At 39.6% G+C, this 25151-nt stretch overlaps 1 protein-coding gene across 11 annotated transcripts in view; it reads left to right on the top strand.

Moving 5' to 3' along the window:
• The window catches only part of GPATCH2L (G-patch domain containing 2 like), a 122701-nt gene that overhangs the window by 81525 nt on the left and 16025 nt on the right, over positions 1 to 25151 (top strand). For 5 of the 11 annotated variants that reach the window (XM_027568997.2, XM_027568993.2, XM_027568995.2 and 2 more), the window contains 6 exons: positions 1878 to 1942; positions 6572 to 6748; positions 8417 to 8496; positions 11379 to 11437; positions 14267 to 14417; positions 16244 to 16329. In XM_027568997.2, coding sequence (XP_027424798.1) covers positions 1878 to 1942; positions 6572 to 6748; positions 8417 to 8496; positions 11379 to 11437; positions 14267 to 14417; positions 16244 to 16329 — 618 coding nt within the window. Of the gene's footprint in view, positions 1 to 1877; positions 1943 to 6571; positions 6749 to 7007; positions 7141 to 7989; positions 8111 to 8416; positions 8497 to 11378; positions 11438 to 14266; positions 14418 to 16243; positions 16330 to 25151 lie in introns of those variants that run through there. The other 6 variants (XM_027568999.2, XM_027568998.2, XM_027569000.2 and 3 more) reach the window with 4 other exon arrangements.

The raw sequence follows: 25151 nt of genomic DNA, 5'->3' as shown, positions 1-25151 counted from the left end.
GTAAGACTCAAGGGAGTTAGACCACTGATACCCTTAGGAATTTGCTAAAAGCACAAAAATAACACCGTTACATTCAGCAGGCACAGTTCCTTGAACTCAGCAGTAGGAATAGTGCAGAACTCAGTGGGGATATCTTCTGGATTTTACTACAGAGCTCTTTGAAGATTCTAAATCCATCAGAATCCGGTCATATAGTTTTGTGAGACATTTCTTGGAATGACACCTGAGAAAGTTCCCACTTACAAGTAGAGAAGAAAATAAAATGAAAGAACCTTTGAAGAAATCGAGTACATTTTATTGGCTCTTGCTGCAGCAAATTTCTTGGATCTATTCAGAGATAAACTTAAGTGAAGAAGGCATTGCTACTTAATTTAATCAGCATTTTAAGGATTTAGTGTTGGCAAGATACTTGGAAATGTTGCAAAATACAAAATATTTTCAGATTTTTGATCCAGAAATGTAGACTGGGATTTTGCCAAGCCTATTCCTTATGCAGTATGATGAGAATGTTTCTTCCTTGCTTTGGTTTCTTCCAGCTTGTAGAGTAGGTGAAAAAAATTGGCTAGCTTGGAAGGAAACACTCCCACTCAAGAAAATAGTTCATATTGTAAAGAATAGAGAAATTTTTCTTGAACCAGATCAATCAAATTTAATGAAGATTAGGCAGAAGAAATGCAGCATAAGAAGAGGCAGAATCGATTGTTAGTGATAGCTTGGGAAATGCAGCCAGTTGAACAGAATTCTATAGGGCAAAAGTTTTATTTCAGTGGGTTCAAATGGAGTTTGTTTTTATATTTTTATAAATAATATTTTTATACTTTTAACCTTTTGTTTTGAAAATGAGTGTTGTTTTACCCACTTCATATCAGGAAGACATTAAATTTAGAAAACATAACTTTGGTCATACTGACTTTTTTTTTTCCTCTTTAAATTTTTTATTGTTATGTTAATCACCATACATTACATCATTAGTTTTTGATGTAGTGTTCCATGATTCATTGTTTGTGCATAATACCCAGTGCTCCACGCAGAACGTGCCCTCTTTAATACCTGTCACCAGGCTAACCTATCCCCCCACCCCCCTCCCCTCTAGAACCCTCAGTTTGTTTTTCAGAGTCCGTCATCTCTCATGGTTTGTCACCCCCTCTGATTTCCCCCCTTCATTCTTCCCCTCCTGCTATCTTCTTTTTTTTTTTCTTAACATATATTGCATTATGTTTCAGAGGTACAGATCTGTGATTCAACATTCTTGCACAATTCACAGCACTCACCATAGCACATACCCTCCCCAATGTCTATCACCCAGCCACCCCCTCCCTCCCCCCCCCACCACTCCAGCAACCCTCAGTTTGTTTCCTGAGATTAAGAATTCCTCATATCAGTGAGGTCATATGATACATGTCTTCATACTGACTTTTTTTCTGTTCATGGATTTTTGTTAGCTGTTGTGTAAATGGGGAGAAAACTTGATAGATGTTAGATGTCTTAAAGTTGGATAGCTTCGTTTGAAACTGATAATTGACAGTATTTATAAATAAAATGGGTTGATAAATTTGTGGTGTTTGATATACCCAGACAGGTTGAGATTACTTCTGTGAGCCTTAATAAATAACTTTCTAATGCTAACCTAACTGAGTGACTTTAGATGTTTATAAAGTACTTTGAAATATAAGCAAAAGTTTTAGAGTTTTCCTTTTGTTTTACGGGAAAATAAGCTCTCCTCTTTGGCCTAATTATGAAATTTACATTTGTGATTGGCTAATGAGCTGGAGTGAAATCAGGGAAACTTGGGATGTTAGATTTGAAAATCAGAACGGGCACTGCTGTGTTTTTCACAGGAGCTGATGTGTTCTCTTGTGTTTGACTCTTTTTTCCAGTGAAACCAGCAGTGTGTGTAGCAGCAGTGACACAGGGCTCTTTACCAACGATGAAGGACGGCAAGGTAATCTTGATCCCAGCTTTGGGCTGTTGGTTTGGTATTTCTGGGGAGATTCTAATGATTAGAGGAGTGACTCACTTGAGAATATGGTGGTGGTTTATGGCAGTGGTTCTCAAACTTTAGAGCATTTGAAGGCCACCTGTTAAAATTCCTGAGCTCCTAGAAATCAAATAGGTCTAGAGTTGGCCCCTGGAATCTGAATTTTTCATAAGTACCTGCAGTGATTTTTATGCAGGTAGTTCAGACTTTGAGAATCATTGATTAGGGGAATATAGTCTCAAGGATGGGCCTTGAGGAAGTTGCTAACTTTATTAGAACCAAAAAATATCCTTCTGTATTATACTTTTTGGATATTAAGACATTCTTATTTTTACATAAGAATTTATTTTTATAACCTTACTTATAAATGAGCATAGTGTTCTAGATGAATATATTATAGAAAACATCTTCTTTATAATGTTAAAACTCCTGAAGTTTAGCATAGAGCACTGTGAATAAGGCTGGTATATGTTAATTACCAGTTCTTTATCTTTATAGCCTAAACAGTAATTTGAAACTTTGTTTTATCCTGTGCACTTGCTTAGGACCACACTAATTGTGTACCAATAATAATTTCATATAGCTCCTTTGGACTGTAGTTCTGATAATCTAAATAAGGGATTTGTAGATGTCTAAAGTCCCTTTTAGCTCTGAGATCCAATGATTTTTCTTTAAGGTTTAAGTGACTGAAGGACGGAAGCACAATGGCTATATGTCCAGGTTGATCCAGATAGGCTCCCTAGTAACTGAAGGAATCCTGGGACTGTGACACTCAGGATCCAACTTCTGATTTTGGAGAGAGATCATGGGGCAGGGTATCTGACCTGTGCCTCAGGTGCCTCAGAGTCGTGGGCATGAATGGAGTTGCTGAGCTTCCTCCTGTAATAGAGGTTGTGAGTACATTTCTATCCCTTTCTGATTCTGAGGGAGCTATGTGTCATTAGAGGCTGTGTGTGTATACTCCCAGGTAGGGTGCAGCTAAGGTCTTGATTCTTTTGTCTCATACCAGGGAAGTCTGGTTGTCTTTCCATGAATAAACCAGTGCATACTATTCAGAATTACAAATTTTGCTTTTTCTTTGCTTTTATACTGTTCTATGGAGTATCACAATGTGTCTCTCTCTCTTTTTTAAGATTTTATTTATGTATTTGAGCAAGACACAGAGATAGCGGCAGAGAGCATGAGCGGGAAGAGAGGGAGAAGCAGGCTCCCTGCTCAGCTTCTGGGTGCTGAGCAGGGAGCCTGACACAGGGCTCCATCCCAGGACTCAGGGATCATGACCTGCGGGGAAGGCAGACACTTAACTGACCTGAGACACCCAGGCGCCCCTCACAATGTGTGTCTTAAAGACTATGATGTGTAATTATCCAGAGGTTTAAGAAAGTGTGGACAGATTAAGTGTTGGGCCTTTGGAAAAACCTTTCTACTGGTAAGGAATCTTTGGTTTATGATGGAAGATTTTAGAATATTCTATAGCCCCAGCTTTCCTCTCTGTCTCAGCTTCATGCATTCTGATGATTAGATTCTTGGAGTTCTCAGCACAAAGCTATGTTAATTTTCTGCTTCCATGTCTTTTTTTATGCTCGTGTCTTTGCCAGAAATCTCATCCTTACCTTTTCTTGAATGGTGGGTCATCCGCCGAGACACAGTTTTCCTTTTGCCCCTCCAGGGCATATTTATAGACTGAATCAGTGGGGTCTTTTGCTCTCAATTTCTTATGGGGTTTGGCCAATAGGAGGCATTAGCAGAGGAGTGGAGGGAGGGAGGGAGGTGAATGATATTGAGTGTATTAGGCAAGTTTTTATCATGATAATACTGTTTAACAGCCCCAGAATTTCAGTGGTTTACCACTTTTATTTCTTGCTGTGGGGCTGGGCGTTGGCTGTGGTTCAGCTGATCTAACTTGAGCTCAGCTGGTCTCTAGGCTTTAAATTAGGTTTGTATCTACTCAGCGTATCTTATCATGGGACCTCTCCTAGAGGCTCTGTGTGGCATGGGCTTCTCTTGCTGGAAAACGTGAATGCTAAGTGACCAAACCAGAGCATACATACGTATTTAAAGCTTGTGCTTGAGTCACATCTGCTAATGTTCTACTACCTAAAGCAAGTTATATGACAAGCCAGGTATCAGTGGGATGAGGAAGTATGCTCTGCCTCAAGGGGAAGGCTCTGGAATTTCATGATAAAAGGCAAAAGGCATGGATGTATTATCATAGGGAGGTAGTGAAGAGTTGGAAACAATAATGCAGTCTACCACATTGGATTGTCGCTTTCCTTGGCTCCCTTTCTGTTCGGCAGCCTTCTATAACCTCAGTTTTCTCTCTGGTCTCTGATAACCATTCTTTCTCCTTGCTGCTTCAGGTTTAGGAAGGGTAAAGATTCCCCACTGTGCTGGCTCCAGGGTGCTTCACCATCCCTTATTGGTTTCTGTTAATACTGTCTACACTTTTGTAAATAGTCACTTCATTAAAGTCTCGATTATCCCATTTAAATGTGTGTGCATTTCCTGAGGATTCCGACTGATAAACACTCCGTGCAGGTCTCATCTCCTAGAACCCTTACTCTTTCTTTCTCTGTACTTAGTGCTTTCTTATCACTTACCATATGACGTTATTGTTTATAGATGTGTGTCTTTTCCATTGAAGCCTTCCAAGACAGGAATTTTTTTTTATTATTTGAAACTACAGTGGGTAACACATTGCCTGGCATATAGTAAACTCTTTAATAATTAGTTCCTGGGAAAGCCAGATAAGGGGGAAATTCTCCTTCTTCTCCCTCAAACAGAATTAGACATAGAACCTCAGATTATAAAACAGCTAAACCTATTTTGGTTAAAGCAAGAGGAGCAGAAGTCCGGAGCCTGACCCATCAGCCTCTTCCTTATTCTCTGGCCAGTAGTCTTTTGGGGGAGCTGCTGTATCATGCATCCTAGTGAACCCAGGGTTGGGGACTCCTGGTCTAGATGACTTCACAAGGTTTCCTCCAATGCAGTGAGTCCCTTTTTATATTGCCAGAAATCTTGAGTGAATGCTTGAGAACCAAAAAAATGCCATTATGGGATGCCATTAGTCTTCAGGAAATACGATCTAGCTAACTATCCTGTTTTAATAAATGGCCTAAGGAATGCTTATGAATAAGAAAGGAATTAATATATTGACATGCAGAGAAACTAATCGTTCTTAATTCTGAAGCCTGTCTTTAGTTCATCTTGTGTACATGGTTTGGTGAGGGTAGTGATTCTTAAAATGTGGTTCTGAAATCAGCTTAGCATCACTTAGGGAACTTGTTAGAAATGTAAATTTTTGATCCTTCCGGGACCAGAATCAGAAACTTTTGGGGGTAGGACCCAGCAGTCTGTTCTGACAACACTTTCTGCTCCTTTTGATGTACATTGAAGTTTGAGAACCACTGTCTAGAGAAACAGCTGTTGGTGGTGTGTTTTTATAAGGGAACACTTTGAGTAACTTTTTTACGGGCATTTTCATTTTCTCTTTTAGAGATCTCCAACGTGAGTTAAGAGTTATCATTATCCTGGCCCATGTCAGTGGCCCATGAATCTGATACTTCATGTGCTTAACATGGCCTGAGCAGTTTTCCTTGGGATCCGGCATATATTAGAGAATGAATACACCATGAATTCTTTAGATGTTCTTGTAGTAATTCCCTTCATCCTTGCTATTTTGAAAGGAGTATGGAGTGGCAGACCTAAAGTTGTCTGTCGTACTACTTTTTGTGGGTAGGAACAAGTTCTCTTGCAAACTGAGATGCTGTCATCCTAGCCAGTAGAAAGAGGTTTGAGCCAAGAGTCTGGCTATATGTGTCTAGTCTTGACTTTGTCACTGATGAAGAATCTGGCCTTGGGCAAATGGTGTAACTTTATGACAAGCCGTGGGGGATTATATTGCTTGTCCCTGTGGTTAGTTTTTTCCTGGTTGCTTGGATTGCTAGTGTCAAGATGATTTTTCTGTCGCATTAATGGGGTACCAAGGAAGAATTGAGGTATAGGTATACATTTTTAATTCACCTATTATGAGAAATGCAAATATAACATCCCTCTGGAATAGCTAGTTTTGAATTGAGAAACATTTGTGGGCTGTAAACCCCCAAGTCCATTTATACCACAGAATGGTACAGAAGAGGCAACTTATTTTTGTGTTAAAGGCTTTGGAGTTAGTCAGGCTTTAGGTTCAAACCTTGGCTTCATCATTTACTAACTTGATCTTGCCTTCTCTGGGCTTTAATTGCTTCATTTATAAGTTGAAATTAGCGTAGGGTTTAGAAGAGATAGTATACTGACAGATTTTTAGCATGGACCCTCATAGGTGGTAAGGGTTTAGTAAATGGTAGCTTTATTAGTTTTTTACTCTCAAAAAAAGTCCAGTGTACCACAGTATGACATTTATGTGAAACTAGTTTGACACTCTAGTTTTCATCATAATACAGATAAAAAAGAAGGATCAAAACAATTTTTTTGTACTTTGATTTTATTTAAAAAGTATAATCAAATCTATAGCTCTGAGAAATCATCCTCCCGTTTGGTTTTCCATAGAACATGTTAAAATTCCAACTTAACGATACCATCTTTTTACTTTAGGGGATGATGAGCAGAGTGATTGGTTCTATGAGGGAGAATGTGTCCCAGGATTCACTGTCCCTAATCTTCTGCCGAAGTGGGCTCCTGATCATTGCCCTGAAGTAGAAAGAATGGATTCTGGACTGGATAAACTTTCCGATTCCACATTCCTTTTACCTTCTCGACCAGCTCAAAGAGGTAAGTTCTGGAGACCAAAATACACTTCACATTTTTATGGTTCTCTTTGGGGAGAATCATCCCATGGCAAGCATACTCATGCCTCTAAGCATGCATTAACTATGTGAATTTTGAAGCTAGTCCAGGGATTTTTCTAGAAGATTCAAGGGTGAGTCTCAAAGCTTGAGGTTCTCCATTCGTACCTAAATCAACCCATGGAGACTCTTGGGATATCTATTAGCAGGGCATTCCTTCAGCTTGCTATTGCCATTTGTGCCAGATTTAGGAAGCCTAGCAGCGTGTCACTGCTGCTTACCTGCTGTGAAACCGATGGGCTATGGAGTGCTCAGTGGGAGCCTGAAGTATTGGATCTTGGAAGAGAACAGATTTCAGTAAGAACATTCACATACAAGGTATAATGACATTTTTTTAATTGGATGATTTTAAAATAATTCCTTAAATAATTTTATTTTATTCTATTATTGTGGACTTAAACACAAATACATCCTTTCCTTTTGCTTTTCCTTTACTTATGATATAGCAGGGTAGAGTGGAAAGAGCCTAGGACAGGGGGAAGGAACTGGGGTGATAATACTCTGAGGTACTGTCTTCTAGCTCTGACTGACAGAGTCACTTCATTTCCTTGGGATATGGGGGTCATCACTTAAAATAATTACGGCTTTGAGCAAACTGTTTCAGGGGTTTCTCTTAGCTCTATAAATTTATGATTCTGGGGTGCCCAGTAATCAATCAGTCATTTATCAAGTATTTGTTGGGCATCTGTTGGTGGACAGAATTGTGCCCAGAGCTGTAAACTCCTATAGCATTTTGTTATGATAAATTTGGGTGATTGAAAGTCCTTCTCAAAACAGTTGGCTCTTGGTAAAGATTATTGCCTGGCTGAAGCACAAATTTGCTATCTTAATAACATGCCTCAAACATTTCAGCGACAATTTCTGAAAGTTCTTTACGGACCACTTAAAATGCACACAAATAAGAACAGGAAGAACAATTTAAAATGGCCTGTAATTCCATACCCAGAGACAGTGTCATTGTTAACACTTGGGTGTGGATTCTTCCAGTTGTGTTTTTTGTGTATAGAATACATACAGCAATTAGAAAAATGGGACTATACTATACAGGCTATTATTACTATTATTCTAATGTTTTACTATTATTCTAATGACTTAAATGTTTTTGAAATAATAACTAGCATTTAATTTGTAATTAGAAATTGTTGATAATGCCTTTTATTTGTGTAGTGTTTTCAGTTTATAAAGTACCTTCGCTGGGCTATTTCATTGAGTCTTCACATCAGCCCTGGATGATAGGACTGAGCGAGTGATTATCCCTCCTTTCTAGGTGAAGATGCCTAGGTCAGAGGTAAAGACACACTTAAGATCATACTGCAAAGACAGAACAATAAATCCTTGGCAAAAAGACTAGTGATACTAGTTTAAGAGTCAGTCTATGCACCAACAATGAATCATGGAACACTACATCAAAAACTAATGATGTAATATATGGTGATTAACATAACAATAAAAAATTTAAAAAGAAGTAAAAAAAAAAAAAGAGGGAGTTAGTCTAGTAAGATCCTGGGGAGGAAGGCCTTTGGTGTACTAGAAGCCTATCATTGCTAATGAATCTTCTGCATTCCATTTCTGAGGACTCTCTTCTTTTTTTTAGGATACCATGCCCGCTTGAATCGTCTGCCTGGAGCTGCAGCTCGATGCCTCAGAAAGGGCCGAAGACGGCTTGTTGGGAAGGTGACTGCTCTTACTGTCTACTGGGCTCACTGGGAGACTGGCAGGACAATAATCCCTGTGGGATTTGTGTACCCTGTTGATAAGCAGAGGTGCTGCAGAATTCCTTGGAGTAAATTAAGCCAACTGAAATATTTTGCAAGTTCATAAGAGTGAACCTTAATGGAGGCTATAAATGGATACACATGTAAAAGATGAAGCTGAACTCGTACATAAGTTTTGACAAAGCAAATACTGTTACGACAGTTTGTCTATAAATCTACAGGCCTGCTCTTGTCTCTTCTATTCTTTTGATTAACCTTATATTATTATTGTAGAAATTAAAATACTCTTGGCTTCTTTATAACTCTTGAATTCATGAATGCTTCTTCTGTCCTCACTTTGGTCTTTTATTCTAGAATTCATTAAAAAGTAAAAAACTGGAAAGAAAACCTGTTACCAGATTTCAAAAGCTTCTCCTTGGCCACATGGGAGGACTCTCTACCATTTATTCAGTTCTGCCTTTGTCAGGGACTGTACTGGGCACTCAGTTCATTTAATCCTCCTAACAGCCTTATAGAACAGGTGATACTCCCACTTAGCAGATGAGGAAAACTTGGGTTCAAAGAAGCTAGGTAATGTCTGATATTACCCAGATAGAAGTCGCAGAAGAGAGGGTTGAACCCAGCTGTACTTCTCTTTTATCTTTTAAAATTATTAATTTTTTTGAAGATTATTTATTAATTTGAGAGAGAGCACAAGTGGGGGGGAGGGGTAAAGGGAGAGGGATGAGCAGACTCCTCCTGAGCAGGGAACCACTTAATCCCAGGATTCTGGGATCATGACTTGAGCTGAAGGCAGACACTTAACTGAATCACCCAGGTGCCCCTAAAAATTTAACTAATTTTTTACTCTAGCTTGAGATAGAAGGTAGGTTAAGAATGGGGCTCATACCTAGTTAGAGAGGATGGTGGTGGGCAAAGGGCAATTTCAGAGCATTAATGCGGTCGCTGCATAAACATTTAGAATGCCTACTCTGTGTCAGGCTCTGTGCCAGGCCAGGTACGTAGGGATCACAGCCACAGCCTGGCTACCCTCAAAGGGCTACTGTTTTGTAGTTGAAATAAGGAACCTTTTTCTGAAATTTTAGCTATGTAAAAGAAATGAAGCTATTTATTTCCAGATGAACTCAGATATTTTTAATCTTTAAATTCAATTTCAAGTCTCTTAATTAGAAAGACATTTGATATTGGAAGAATGATACCTTTTTCTTTTGCCTCATTGATTTCACAGACATTAAAATGCTGCTTTCACTGTTTTGGGAGTTTATTCTTAGTTAACAGGACAGCTAATAGGGTAGGAATATGTAAGGTGGAGGGAGGCAGGAGGTTGGGAATAGGGAACAGAGAGATGGTTTTACTTTTTCTCTTTGTCAGTTAGACTTGAAAGATAATGTTCTACCTACTATCTACCTTACTTTGTTTCAGCTCCTGTAAAATAAGAGCCTTCTACTTCCATGGAAGTAAATCAGTTCGTCTTGAAGGCTCCCTTTAGCTTGCCTGGAACGAAACTCTAGGGCCTGTTGGATGTGCCTCTAAGAATTTCAAATGAATAGGATAATATTTACTTGTTTAATTCATCTTCATCACCTTAAAGGGATATTTGTCATTTGTAGCAGAGGTCAATGTTCTGCCCCCCTTCTTTCCCTTCCCCCACCTCTCTTCTCTTTTTCTAAATTGTAATCATAAATAATGAGTTTCATTCACAGCTCCCTGCCAACGAACTGCTAATTACGCAAAGTACTGCTTGTAATTTACACAGTAATAAACTGTAAATTTAAACATTACGGCCCTTTAAGTTAATAATTTTTCTGCAGTAACAAATAGCTCATTTTTCACCCGTCCTTTCCCTTGGCCCCACTATTATGGCTGTGTCTGTGACCAGGAGGCATGTGTGTAATGGATGAAGAATGTGAAGAATACAGTATGTGAAACCTTTTCATTTAGCACCACTCCCGCCCAGAATCTGACCTCAAATTAATTTTTCTATAGTCAGTTGTACCCTAATATTTTAGGCTAATCCACACACATAAATGAATACCGATCATAATATTTGCCCAGTAACAAATGTGTTTGAGTAACAGGCTTCACGTTCTTGACATTCATGCCCATGACTTATGCGCTCTCATTTTAACATTTACTCTGATGTGCGTAACTCTTATTCATGTACCATTGGTGCGCTTCCCCAGGTACTGTGATAGACATTCATTGTAAATGTACTCAAGTTAAATAAAGGGTGAGTGCCTTGTGCCATTTTTCAGTTTTTTTGGAGATGATTAGTTTCTGAATTGCTTGTGGTGTTATGGGTAAGATTTCATATTACAGTCTTAGCAACCCTAAATTTAAGAACCAATTTGTACAAACTTCTGCTTTACTTTAAGAGATGATGCTTAAGAGATAAGACAGGGTAACAGTTTTTTTAAGTTATAAATTCCTTTAATATGTGTACCTTTAGTCAGCAGATATTAGGTGTTACCAGTGAGGACTGGGTAAATTTCCCATTATGAAGGCTATTGGGGCTGTAATTGTATGATCTGGGGAGGTTGGTGTGCAGCCTGTTAAGTTCTATATACTTTAATAACTCACTATTAAAATGCTATCTATAGTAAACAAGGTTTGTAATGACTTTTTTGGAACACTAGAGAAAAATAAGTCTAGAATAACATAACACTTTTAAGATAGATTCCCATAAAAAGAAATAAACTTGCTGTTGGATTTTAAGATTGACATTTGACATGTGCCTTTGAGGTTGCTGGCACAGTTACGGGAAAGTGTGAACTTGATGACAGATCATACTTTATTTGTTTCTGTGGTTAGATGACACTCTTGTCTTCCTTGCCTTCGCAGGAGACCAGCATAAGTACTGAGAGAATAGGCCACATCATTAGTGACCCTCGGCAGAAGGAGTAAGTGCTTATATATTTACTCATTATCCTAGCCCATTCCTTGGAGTAGGAAGCAGAGGGAAGTTTTACGAAGGAACCTAGAAATCTGAGCTGAATGAGATCTTAGAGATTTGTACTTTACAACAGTTAACATGGCTAATGCTTTAATCTCATGAGAGTGATTTTTTTTCCTTTCTAGACTAATTTTTATTTCTTTGCTGTTTATATGTATGGATGCTTTATAAAAGTAGCCTCCAATTAGGATGTTACTATTTATTTATTTATATTGATTGGGATTGATGTATAACATTACATAAGTTTCAGGTGTACAACATTGTAATTCAGTATTTGTGTCCACTACAAAGTGATCACCATAAATCTAGGTGCCATACATCAGCTTGAAATGGAGCCCTTTCACCCACCCCTCAACCCCCTTCTCCTCTGGGAACCACCAATCCATTCCTTGTATCTATGAGTTTGTTTTGTTTTGTTTTATTCTTTCATTTGTTTTGTTTTTAGCTTCCACATATAAATGATATCATACAGTATTTGTCTTCTTTCTCTGATTTATTCATTTAACCTAATCCCTCAGGGTTTGTCCATGTTGTCACAAATGGCAAGATTTCCTTCTCTTTTATGACGGAGTAGTATTCCATTGTGTGTATGTATATTTTTGTATACACCACATGTTCTTTATCCGTTGATGAACACTTAGGTTGTTTCCATATCTTGGCCATTGCAAATAATGCTTCAGTGAACATAGAGGTGTATATATCTTTTCAAGTTATGTTTTCATATTCGTTGGATAAATATGCAGAAGTGGAATAGCTGGATCATATGATACATCTATTTTTAATTTTTTGAGGAATCTCCATACTGTTTTCCACAGTGGCTGCACCAGTTTACATTCCCACCAACAGTGTACTAAGATTCATTTTTCTTCACATCCTCAACAACACTTGTTATTTCTTGTTTTGTTGATAATAGCCATTCTAACAGGTGTGAGGTGATATCTCATTGTGGTTTTGATTTTCATTTCTCTGAAATTAGTGATATTGCGCATCTTTTCATGTGCCTGTGGGCCTGTGTGTCTTTGGGGAAATGTCCTTCACGCCCTCTGCCCATATTTTAATTGAATTGTTTGGGGTTTTTTGTTGTTGAGTTATGTGAGTTCTTTATATATTTTGGATGTTAATCCTTTATCTGATACATGAATTGCAATATCTTCTCCCATTCAGTAGGTTACCTTTTTGTTTTATTGATAATTTCCTTTGCTGCACAGAAGCTTTTTAGTCTGATGTCCCATTTATTTTTGTTTTTGTTTCCCTTGCCTTTGGAATCAGACACCCCCCCCCAAAAAAATATCAAAAGAGACCCATGGCAAGGAGCTTACCACCTATGTGTTCTTCTAGGAATTTTATGCTTTCAAGTTCTACATTCAAGTCCTTAATCTATTTATTTTGAATTAATTTTTGTGTATGGTATGATATGATCTAGTTTACTTCGTTTGTGTGTGACTGTTCAGTTTTCCCAATATCACTTATTGAAGAGTCTGTCTTTTCCCCATTATATATTCTGGCCTCTTTTGTTGTAAATTAATTGACCATGTTTGCATGGGTTTATTTCTAGGCTCTCTCTTCTGTTCCATTAATCTATGTGTCTGTTTTTATGCCCATACCTTAGTATTTTGGTTACTATAGCTTTGTAATATAATTGGAAACCAGGGAGCATGATACCTCCAGCTTTGTTCTTTCTCAAGACTGCTGTGGGTATGCGGGGTCTTTTTTGGTTCCATACAAATTTTTAGAATTATTTGTTCTAGCCCTGTGAAGTATGCCATTGGGACTTGAATCTGTAGGTTGCTTTGGGTAGTATGGACAGTTTAACAGTGTTAATTCTTCCAGTCCATGAGCACAGAATATTTTTTCGTTTATTTGTGTCTTCAGTTTCTTTCATCAGTGTCTTGTAGTTTTCAGTGTTCAGGTCTTTCACCTCCTCAGTTAAATTTATTCCTGGGTATTTTATTCTTTTTAATATAATTGTAAATGGGACTATTTTCTCATTTCTCTTTCTGATAGTTCATTATTAGTGTAGAGAAACACAACAGATTCTGTACGTTGATTTTGTATCCTGCAGCTTTGCTGAATTCATTTATCAGTTCTAACAGTTTTTTGATGGAGTCCTTAGGGTTTTCTATGTATGGCATCATGTCATCTGCAAACTGATAGTTTTACTTCTTCCTTTACAGAATGTTATATTTTAAGCTAATTTTTCTGTCTCTTAAAATTTTTTTTGTTCAGAATGCCTCTGTATTCTCCTCTAGGCTGCTTTTCCCATTTTTAGACCTCTATCTAGAGAAATATCTTTTTGTCTTCACTACTGTGGACATACAACTGGAGAGTCTGTGTTATAGGAAAAGTATCCCCCCTTTCTTGTGAGAGCCTTGTCCCCTAACATGATTGGCTATTTGATGTCCCCTGTGTACTTCATGGTTAATATCTAGTTCTGATACTATACTCATTAGCCTGGTCAAGTTTGTCATTTGTGAGTATGTTTTGTGTTCTTGTTGAATTTGGGGATCCTGTTGTCACTACACAGGTGAGAGTATGTTGGTGGGTTTGTTTTTAGAGAGTCCAGTGTTTTACATTTCATTATAAGGCTTTTTCCTTTGGAGAGTTATTTTTCACAAAAAACGTTTGTATACATTTACCATCCCTCTCCTTTCCTCCTTCAGTTCCTTCTTTTCCCCAGTTCGTTCTTCGTTACCCCAGCATCTTTTTTTCTGCTCCTCCTCTGTAATTTCCAGTTGCTGCTTTTATTTTCTTTCTGTTGTTCTCTCCCTCTCTTTAGTTTCTGGTTACCATCAGCTGGGAAAAGAGAACGAAATCAGGTAAGATCGCTTTTCTTTGTCATCTTTATTTTATCATTTGATTTCCTTTTCTTTAGAAAGAATAAAGCATTGGCTTCTGATTTTCCTCACATTTCTGCTTGTGCCCATGAGGTAAGGTCCTATGTTACGGTTTTTTTTTTAGAGGACTGTTGTCTAAGATTATCTGATATTGATTGATAAGAACTATAGCTAATTCCCTTTTTTAGGTTCAACTGTGTTTTTTTTTTCTCTTTATTACTTGTAATGCATATTTCATAGGGATCCTATTTTTATTTTAGTTTTGAACTTCGCAGTAAGAAATCAGAATGAACTTCGTTGGTTTATGGTTCAGTTTAGCACCAGCATCCTACACTGAGAAGTACAGTGGTGAGACCTGAACATAAGAAACAGGAGGAGGGAGGGCTGCTGGGAGTGAAGTGGGGTCAAGGCCTTAGAGCCTTGCCCGCTTAGTCTCTTAGTCTCTTCCCTGGCTGCCCCTGGAGAGGGCCCTTGGCAAATCTAGGCCTTTATAGGGGTCATAATTTAAAAATTACTGACGGTGGCTATCAGTATGTTCCTTTAATGTTTGCAGCTTTTGATTTTTGTGGGGATAGAGGTTGCTTTATCTCGATTAGGTATAAGATAGGTGAAGACTGGTAGGTAGAAATCTCAGGCGTCCTGTTGCTCAGCAGTTTTTATTTTGTGTTTTGACTCCTTAGGACTTACTAAATTGACGTACAGTTTAGACTTGGACCCTTCCTTTTGAAGTTACTACTTCAAAATGAGCTAGAGCAGTGGTACACCTAACTGGTGTGTACTTAGGAGATGATTTTAGATGGTGTGTGGACATATGATTGTTACTTTAAGTTATAATTTGTATTAGAAAAAAATATAATCATTCTATCAATCTTGTTGTTTCATAGAAATAGTAAGGACAAGGTTGAGTAAAAATAATTGGTATAAAGAAAAATACTGAGTAAATATAGTGCAGGTGGTGAGCAGATACAAAGTCATTAAGGTGGTATGTGAGAGACAGGAAACCAGAGTACTGATCATGTTTGCATCAGAGGATCGAAAGACAGAAGAGGGCCTACGGTGATCATCTAGTCCAGATCTGTTACTTACAAATGAGAGTTCAACGATTTGCCCAGAGTCAGACTTCTTTGTAAGTTCTTTTGAAATTATCATTTAGAGTTCTGGTCTTAAGATATATTTAGTACTGAAATTTGGGGGAAGGATTATTTATTCTGGGAGAAGTCCACAGAAAGCTAGAAAACAGAAAATAAGGTATTTTTTTGATAATTGTATCCGAGTTTGATCCTCACAACCACCTTTTGAGATAAATAGAAGTTTTACAGAAGAGAAATTAGAATTACAAACTGAAAGCAGTATTTAATTTAGTCCCCACAGCAATCCTGTAAAATAGGTAAGATAAACAGTACGTCCATTATACAGATGAGGATAGTAAAGTTCAAAGGAAGTATGTAGTTTTTAATGTATGGCAACTCAGGGGTAGGCTGGAATTAAATGTTAGGTATTCTTAATCTAGTTCTGTTTCTACTAACAATGGCTGCTAGTATGTGTTAACCAGTTATTTACTGGAAACATTGACCAGGATAAGGAAATAAAAGGTCATTTCATGCTAGTTTTCTTAGGAACAAGGACTAATAATAGCGTAAGTTCCTGTTTTGTCAAATAGAAAGTACTATCTTCTGCCATTTAAGTAATTGTCATGTATTAGAAGTTTTTGAAAAATTGTTACTTACCAAGGAATAGTCTTTTTTGAGGTGTGCGGGATGAGTATGCTATATTCATGGTTGCAACTTTACCGAATGGTATCTGCAGTATGGTAAAAGTCAAACGGTCAAAGGGGCAAAGTAATCAAACAGCAGGCCACTCTTTAGGATCAGGTCTTTTTCATATAAGCTTTTCTAAAATAATCTCATTTATTCCTGCAGTTTAATCCTCTGTCTCCCCTTTACTCCTTGGATGTTCTCACTGACGCCTCTCACCGAAGATGTTCACCAGCACACTGCTCTGCCAGGTAATTGTCTTCTGGTGACGGTTTTCTTCCAGACAGTACCCTTCCTTTATAACACTCTTCAAGTTATAAAGTATATTTGTATATAATATCCAATTTGATCTTTCAACAACCTTTAGAGACTAGTAGATGTTTTACAGATACAGAAACCAAGGCAGTGTTGAAGTATCTTTCCTATGATCACATGGCTAGTATGTGATTTAAGTCTCAATTGTGACCTAAGTCTTCTGACTTGTATTAGAACATGGATTCTTCTTTTGTTTTTTTAACAACATGGGGCTTGAATTCACAACCCTGAGATCAAGACCTGAGCTGAAATCAAGAGTCAGATGCTTAACCAGCTGAGCCACCCAAGCGTCCCTATGTCTTCTGACTTGTATTTCCTATTTCTTCGGCTAAAAGCCCCATCTTCAAAGAACATTACTAATGGTCCTTGTCTTGACCTGCAAAATTCTGTGTAATTTGCCTTCTGCCTGCATGTCCAGCCTCCTTTCCTATACTTCTTTCTCTTCACTAGGGTAGAGGTCCAGCTGTGCCAGGGAGCTCAGCTCCATTTTGTTCATCAAAAATAGCAACCTTTTCTGCCCCTGAACCTTCACACTTGTTCCCTTTGTCTGGAGTCCCATGCTAAGCCTCTTCTCACGGTTGGCTACTTCTCATCTCAACTCAGAGAGGACCTCTCAGACCATCCTATCTAAAGGGGCCACCTCCACTGCTCTCTGCTCATCGATTTCTTTCCGCTAAAGCTTTATCACAGTCTATAATGAATTTGCTTGTTGGGTTCCCCCCCCACAACTTTTTTCTCCTGTCTCACTAGGATATAAGCTTCATAGTGTGGGGACTTTGTTTAGTCTTGTTCCCTGATAATATCCCCAGCACCTAACATAGTGTCTGGCACTTACTAGACATTCGGTATGTATTTGTTAGAATGAATCCTTTGCCAGTGTGGCAGAATGAATCCTGCATTTTTCAGTAGAAATCCTCTGGAGTTAGATGACATGGGAAGTAAACATGGTGTTACTGGTAGCATCCCCTAGCAGGGTTATTGTGCACAAAAGAGGAGCTGATAGGCTGAACCATAGAACTTTTATTATTTCTAGTGGCACAAAGGATTTCTTTCCAAGGTTCTGATGTGGTGGGGTTTTTTTTTTTTTTTCCTTTTGTTAATTCATTCTTAAGTGGATATGTTCATAAATTGGTGTGCAAGCACAGGAAATTATCCTTTCACAGATCCAATGAGAACTTCCACTATGGGCTGTAATGATAAATTCTGTCCCATAACCTATTGCCAACTGCCAAACCTTCTACTGGACAAGTAGTAATAAAGTAATAAATTACTTCCATAAGGCCTTCTCTTCAGTAGTGTGCTGTTTGTTCCTCGTTCACTCACTCAGCACTTGCTGACTCCATACTGTGCACTAGGCTCTTTGTTCAGCTACTACCCTCAGGAGCCTCCATTCTCTTGAGAAAGCCAGGCGTGGAAATCAGCAGTACAGTGTGAAGTGACAGGTGTGTAAAAATGTACACCAGAATGATACAGAGCCCAGAAGGGAGGCTTCAATTTTCTTAGAGGTGGTGATCCTCAAGCTGTCTTGAAAGACCCAAGATTTCAATGCATAGGAAAGCGGTCCTCCAGCTTTTTGTCTTAATCCCACATGAAATAATGGCTGTGTATACTCTTTGGGAAGATTATATGAATAGCCCCATATCCTCTCAGATGCAGAAAATGGATTCTTTGCCCTCCTCCCTTTACTTCTGTTACCTAAAGCTGTGCCTTACTGTTTTGAGATCAGTATCCATGCTTTTATCAGGTTTCCTCTTGCTTCTAAAGCCTCATGCTGCCTGGAGTGGGCGTCAGCTTTTGTTTCGTTACGTATCTTACTGTCCATGTCATTGTCTTCGTTCTCCTGCCAGCAGTGCTTGTGGTCAGACTTGGAAATGTGAGGAAGTCTAGGCTGTGCTTCCAGTGCAGTCAGCTCTAGGGAAATACTGCTTATTGCTTTAGCCCACTGCTACAAACAAGGTGAGAGAATGTGGACAATTCTAGCTCATCTTTGTCCTTCTTGATGTCATTCCCAGGGCAGTGGATACAGAGTGGGTTGCATTCTTTGGGGGTAGGGGAAGACTTTTTTTAAGATTTTATTTTATTTTATTTTATTTTATTTTATTTTATTTATTTATTTATTTGATAGAGACCTAGAGAGAAAGCACGGATAGGCAGAGTGGCAGGCAGAGGGAGAGGGAGAAGCAGGCTCTCCGTGGAGCAGGGAGCCTGACAGGGGCCTCGATCCCAGGACCCTGGGATCATGACCTGAGCTGAAGGCAGCCGCTTAACCGACTGAGCCACCCAGGCGCCCTGGGGAAGCCATTTTTTAAATTTCAGTTTATCTGATCCTTAAAAAATGGTTTTTTGTTTTAAATTGTACATAGAGACATCCAGTAGCACATATTTTTGTTTTATGTATATGTATTACATACATAAAGGGTGTTTGTGCAAATGTTTTACTCATGAGGGAGCAGTCAGTAAAGTTTGGCAGCCATGGCTCTGTGGGAAATGGTCTGCCGAAGCAACCTCTAAGCAATTTTTAGAAAATGTGGGTGATGAAACCCTGAGCCCTCAGGGCATCCTCTCACTGCTTTGAAGTTGGGGAGGAGGGTGGTCCCTGCCCAGCAAGGGGTCAGTTGAGAAGGAGCCATTTAGCTTGGGTGTGGCTGAAGGATAAGATGGGCTTCGGAGCTGGATGGTTGGCTTTGCAGAGTGGACACCGTTTAACAAAGCCTGGTGTCTAGCAAGGAATGTTAAAGAGCCATGGTGGCAGGGAAAAGGCAGGTGAATGACTGTATTAAAAACTGTTTCGAATGGAAATTTTATCTTTTTCTTGTTCCATTTTATTTGTAGTAGGAAAAGATTTCTTTCAAAGCGTCTGGGCAGCCTTGGGAATTTCACACCTATCATTAGAACGGTGTGTGTGTGTGTGTGGTGACTATGTTATCATTAGTGGTATAATTTTATTTTGCGAAGAGAGAAGTGTTTCCTGTTTTATCACAGCTTTCCCCGAGGAGGGCTGGTGTATTAATTTGCTGTATTGCCTCCTGGCTGTTCCCAGGCTGTTTTTCCTCTTCATCATGGAATTTTTAATGGCCCTGGTGCCTCTTGGGAAGCATGTGAGGAAGAGTTCCTCAGGGAGTGCTTCCCTTTTTTCACATGCCTATAATTACTCTCCTTTAAGAGCACAAAGAGTTTGATAATCATGCCTGAACTGTGAAGGTTTCCTCTTGTCGGGTTACTGAGCTGAGGCTGCTTCCTGCCTGGACATCCCTGTTCCGCTCACTGGAACACTCAACTGCAGGAGACTGAGGACCCCTCAGCCACCCTCTTCACTGCTGGAGCCAGTCAGCTCTGGTTCTCACAGTGAGGCCTGGGGCTCACGGCGGGGGGGGGGGGGGGGGGGGAGGGCATGAGTGACCTCAGGGACTCTCATGTTTAGTGTTTAATTGCTATAAACAAGGAAATGATGGGACCATGATTTTAAGAAAACACTTTATTGATGTATCATTTTAATACAGCCCCAGATGGCAGGTGCAATGGATGGGCGAGGGAGTCTTTGTGGTCTTTGTACCACCTAATAGATTTGTGGGTTGTGAGGTTTTCAGAACTGCCACCCTAGAAATACTTAAATTTGGTGGTTTTCAACTCTCACTGCACTTTTGAATCACCTGAGAAGGTATAAAAATATAGCCATGCTGAGCCCCACCCCAAAGATTCTGACTTAACTGATCTGGGATGAGGCCCAAGCATTGGCATGATTTTTAAGTGACTCTAATACGCAGCCAGGGTTACGAACTGTTGCCCTAAATGCATATAATTTTATGGCTGGTGCTTTGTAATTTTCTTAATAGGAAATCCCGTTTTGTAATCAGCATGAGCTCTGTGATTTGGTATTGGGTGCATGAGTTCTTATGGGACGTGGAATGGTGGACTTCAGTTTGGAGGACTTCTGAAGTGAAGAAGAGAATGTCAGTGTCTAGCACAGTGCCCGGCACATAGTGATTGATGGGCGGACTTGCTGGGTAGGTGTTTGGATAGTTGTCAGGGTGCATGGATGAACTTCGTAAACCAGCTGTTTTGGTTTGGTTGTTTTGGTTGCTGGTATTGGGATGTTGTATTAAAGTAGTAATACTTGTTATTGGCCTTAGGAATTGCTGCTGCTCAAGCAGCAGGTGGTGTGATTGGTGTTTGGGTAGCGGCAGTGTATTGCTCTCAAGGACACAGTTCTAGAATGGTAATAAGAGCTAGTGCTGGAGGCAGCTTTTCCCAAAATGAGAGATTTATTGATTGTGAAGGATAGCTTTTCTTACCATGATTGCTGTAGAAAACCATTACTAGAACTTATCAAACGCTACATCTCTCTGTATGATGCACAAGTCACCAGTTGTGGTTTTTGAGTGTCTCGTGGCAGTTTTGAGTTTTCTCCAACTTTCCTTACCTTTCCTCTCTCGTGGGTGGTGATATGGTGGTGTATCACCACTTCCGTTTATTCCTTCTTTAAGTTTTTAATCTCACGTTAGTGGGTATTAGTGTGAGGCAGTCCCCAGTAAGAATCTTGGCTTTATCTGGGCAAATGACTTAACATCCCTATACCTCGATTTTCTTATCTTTAAAATGGAAATACTCATTTTTAGTGGGCTAGTGGGGATCAAAATGAAATCATGTATTTGACTACTTAGCATGCTGGAAGCTAATATGATTATTTTTGTTACATTCCCACTACCCCTACCTTGTCCTTAGGATAGTTGCAGTTTTATAAACTTCAAGTTGGCTTCCAGAGTCATTTGCTAATGAGATGTTGTATAGATTCTTGAGGTGCTTAAATAGCCTCAAATGGACTATAAGAGGAGGCGTTTGGACAGTGTTTGGGTAAAAAAGAGAGACCTTCCTGCCCATCAGAGAGTTGAAATATGATAGGCTGTGCTCATTGTAATTCATTTTATCTGTTCACAAACGTTATGATCTGCATATCAGAGTTGTGTGCCCAGCTGGTTGTGCCACTTGACAAGGAGTTTCAAAGAGCGAAAAGAAGACTAACTTTGCCCTATTAATTTTGACCTTTGGAGCCATAGTAAACAGCCTCGGGTTTCACCTCAGGGCTTAGGGGAAAGAACCTGTTATTAGTCCTGTACCTGCTGGGGCTACTCTGATGCACAGCAGCCCTGCCCCCCTCTGTAGCTCCTTAGTTTTGGCCATGTGTGAGGAAATGTTTCTGCTGGGATATTGTCCATAAAGCTGCCCAGTCCTACTGGAACTTCCTTTCCAGAGAAGTGCACAGCTCTTGAGTCTTTTGTCCTGCCCTGGATGGTCTTGTTGACAGCACCTCTCAGCTGGCTGGCATCTTACTGCACTAAGCAGAGTGATGAAAGCATTTTCCTCTCCGGCCACTGTACAGACCCAGCTTTCCAGTCGATGAAGAACTTTTGTGCTCCTGCGGGTGACACGAAACCACTCCATGATCTGTCAACCTCGGCCCAGCCAAGGGAAGGAGAGTGCCGAGAATTTTCAGGTGCTGGTGAGCTGTTTGTCACCGACCGCTGAGGGTTAGGTTTGAGTGAAAACACTGTTGGAATTGCTGCGATCCCTTCCGGTCAGATAAGCCTCCTCCTGTCCTCTGACTGTGAAGTGGTTTTCTGTCGTTCGCTGCAGCTCGTGTCAGGCCTGGACCCTTTTCCTCTGTGTGCAAAGCTGAGAAAATAATTCCCCTACTGGGTGTTTCATAAATGTCTGTTAACCCCGAAGAGAAAATCACCTGTGAGGAGGGGGCCTCTCTACTTCCCAAGATTTAATCCTGTTTTCATTCATTTTTACCTTAGCACTTTGTTCTTTGATTACAGCTCAGTGTCTTGTATCTGTTCGTTCTTTACACATCGGCCTTCTTCACTGTGTTGTGAGCTCCGGGGGACGGGCCCTCGGCTTAGTCATCTTTTGTGTACCCTTTCCACATCCAGCAGAGTGCTTTACTCAGGGTAGGCTTCCAGAAATTTGTGTTAGCAATAATTGAGGGGAATAGATTCGTAATTAAGGAGAATAATTGGAATATATGATATGTATGACCTTTGGTCCTTAGAAAAATCAATAATTTTTTTTCCTGGTATTACTTGTTTGTATGTGCTTAAGAAAAAATACAACAAACAAGTACCTTCTCACAATAGATTTTATTTTTATTTCCCATATTAAAAAAGTGAACTTTTCAATGGGTTTTTAAAATGAGTAAGTTTTTGAAGGTGAACTATTCCTTAAATTGGCTTGCCATTGGCAGGTAAAGACTGTTTCCACTCCTTAGGAGTGATTCTAAACATCTTTGTTCTAAATCTAAAGCAGCCACTTCAGTTATTTTTTGCCAACATTGGTTCTATTAAACATGCATGTATTTCTCAAAGTAATTTTTTTTCCCCCAGAAGTACATTCCTGCCCCAGGGACATAGTGATCTGCCCAGTTTCCTAAGTAACACTGCAGTTTTAACAACTCACCTGATCTTTCTGTTACGTGCACTAAAAAGTGAAATAGAAATGTTGTGTTTATGTGTAGATATACAGAATACTCTTTCAGTTAATTGCTAATCTTCAGCATTCACCTTCACATTTGTGAATTTAGTTACTCTTCCTGAAGTAAGAATTTTTAAAGAATGTATTTTTTTGCTTTTAATGCTCACTCCCCACCCCCCACCTGCACCCCTCATCAGTTCCTTTCGGCCAGTGCTGCAGAATGTGGTGTGTTTAGGGGGAGTACTTAGGCTGTGACAGGCGGAGTGCCGCAAGAACCCCAAGGCCCAGATCAGATGAAACAGAACCAGGGTAGCATGTCTTTTCTCTAGGGTAATTGCTTGTATACTAGGGAACAGCATTTTTATTTAAATTAATTTTCATTTAATCATTCTGTTATTCTTTAGGTTAAATTTTTAGATCTTTTTTATTAACTAGGTTGGCTTTGGGAATTTGGCATATATTTTTTTTTAACTCAGTAATTTTCACAGCAGGTAGAAGCTTCTCGGAATTCCCTGAGGAGAAATTTCAGAGTAAGCATAATACTGGTTCTTTTCTCACCCCAGCATGGTTGGGCATGCATATTTCATAAAAATCTCCTTACGGGATTCTGATAACCATTGCCACTCCAATTGAGAAGAAGTTTTAACTTGGTAGAAATTTCAGCTTAACTGATACTTAGCCTTTCTGCTCCCTGCATAATTGAAAGATCCCCGCCCTCCACACACAGCACATGATTTGCAGTGCGGGAACGACTATATACTGTTCTTGACAAAGAATTTTTAAAAATTGAATTAAATCTTCTACCCTTTCTACCCAATGTGTGTTGGTGAGAAGGGGAGGCTCCGACTTCCCCTGCCCTTTGTGACAGCTGCTTGTGTGTTGACCCTCTTCAGTTTCTATCTTGTGAGAGTAGACAGATACTGTCTGAGCAAAATAACACAAATTAAAGAAATAACACATTGGGAAGGAGGGGAGCCAACTACTCCTAAGTGAAAATGAAGGTGGGGGAGGTCAATTTTTTATTTTTATTTCACTTTCTTTCATTCTTTATGTCTGTAGTTATTGTATGGAATTATTTGGGGACACAAGAAAATTGGACCGGCCTCTTGAGTAGGAAGCTGTGGCCGCAGCAGGTGCATACTCCCATGCTCAGGTTCCCCAAAATAACACAAGGGACCCTTCCAATGCCGCATGGATATTACTCCTGAACAGGATGTCCTCGTGCTCAGAATGTGCTATACAGCGTGGCAGGTTCCTTTTCCTGTCTCCTTTAAATCCTCCTCCAAGCACTCAGCTTCCTCTGTGTTTTCCCCAGGCTCTGGGTCTCCAGGCTTCCGGGTCTTCTTCCTCTCTGGTTTCCAAGGTTCTTCCCAGGCAGACAGAGCCCTCAAAGGGAAAAATAGATTTTCCCAAGCTGTGAACTCTACCATTACTAGTGTTCACTTAAAACCAAAAAGAAGGAAAATGTCTTACTGTCCTTTATAACTTGACTGTTTCTCTTCTTCCTTTCCCAGATCTTTGCACGTAGGGAGAGACAAATATCCTTTCTGTACTCAGACCTAAGGTGTGATGTTATGTAACTTCTTATGAAATAGCTCTCCAGTCTGGAAACGGTCCTAAGAGAAATGTGTTAAGAGGGAAGGAGCGTTAAACTGAGTTTTAGGAATGAACGTGGCTTCTCTTTATCCTTGCCTCAGTTTCTCTATTATCCAGATTCTATAACTAGAAAAGCTGTGTGGCTGGAAATAGGACTAGACTACGAGGTCCTTTAGGGACGAGACTGTCTCTTTTGTTCAGCACCTCAGTAAAAGCAGTGAACAATGAAAGAAGCAAAATAGCTCTTTAAGTAGAAAGGAAATAGTCCACACAAAAATACATACTTTTACGACAAAATAAGGCGGTTGACTTCATAAGCTTCATTACGTGGGTTCCTTAGAAAGCCTTCAGTTCTTTCCTAAGTTATCACCAGAGGAATTTACAAAATTTGAAGGATTTAGAATGTTCAGGCCAACAATTAAAGAGTGGGAATAGGGTGGTAGAAGTAGATCATTTGCCACAGAAACAAGTAACAGGCTGGAGACTTAGCAGTCAGGGGTCATTTAATGTAGGGACAATTAACCCTGAAGCCCTTACCATCACTGGGCAGGGCAGAGTGGGGATGTGAGAACTATGACCCAGAGGGGTGGGGCATGGGAAGGACCACCTGAGCCTTTGCGTCCATAGCAGCCCCCTGAGGACGCTGCAGGATGTAGTGAGTGCAGTGTAATAATCTATATGCCTCATGGTA

This window comes from Zalophus californianus, chromosome 6 (assembly GCF_009762305.2).
Source record: "Zalophus californianus isolate mZalCal1 chromosome 6, mZalCal1.pri.v2, whole genome shotgun sequence".
In the NCBI taxonomy this organism is placed as follows: Eukaryota; Metazoa; Chordata; class Mammalia; order Carnivora; family Otariidae; genus Zalophus; species Zalophus californianus.
Note: the sequence above shows the minus strand (reverse complement) of the source record. Positions and strands in the feature narration are given on the sequence as shown.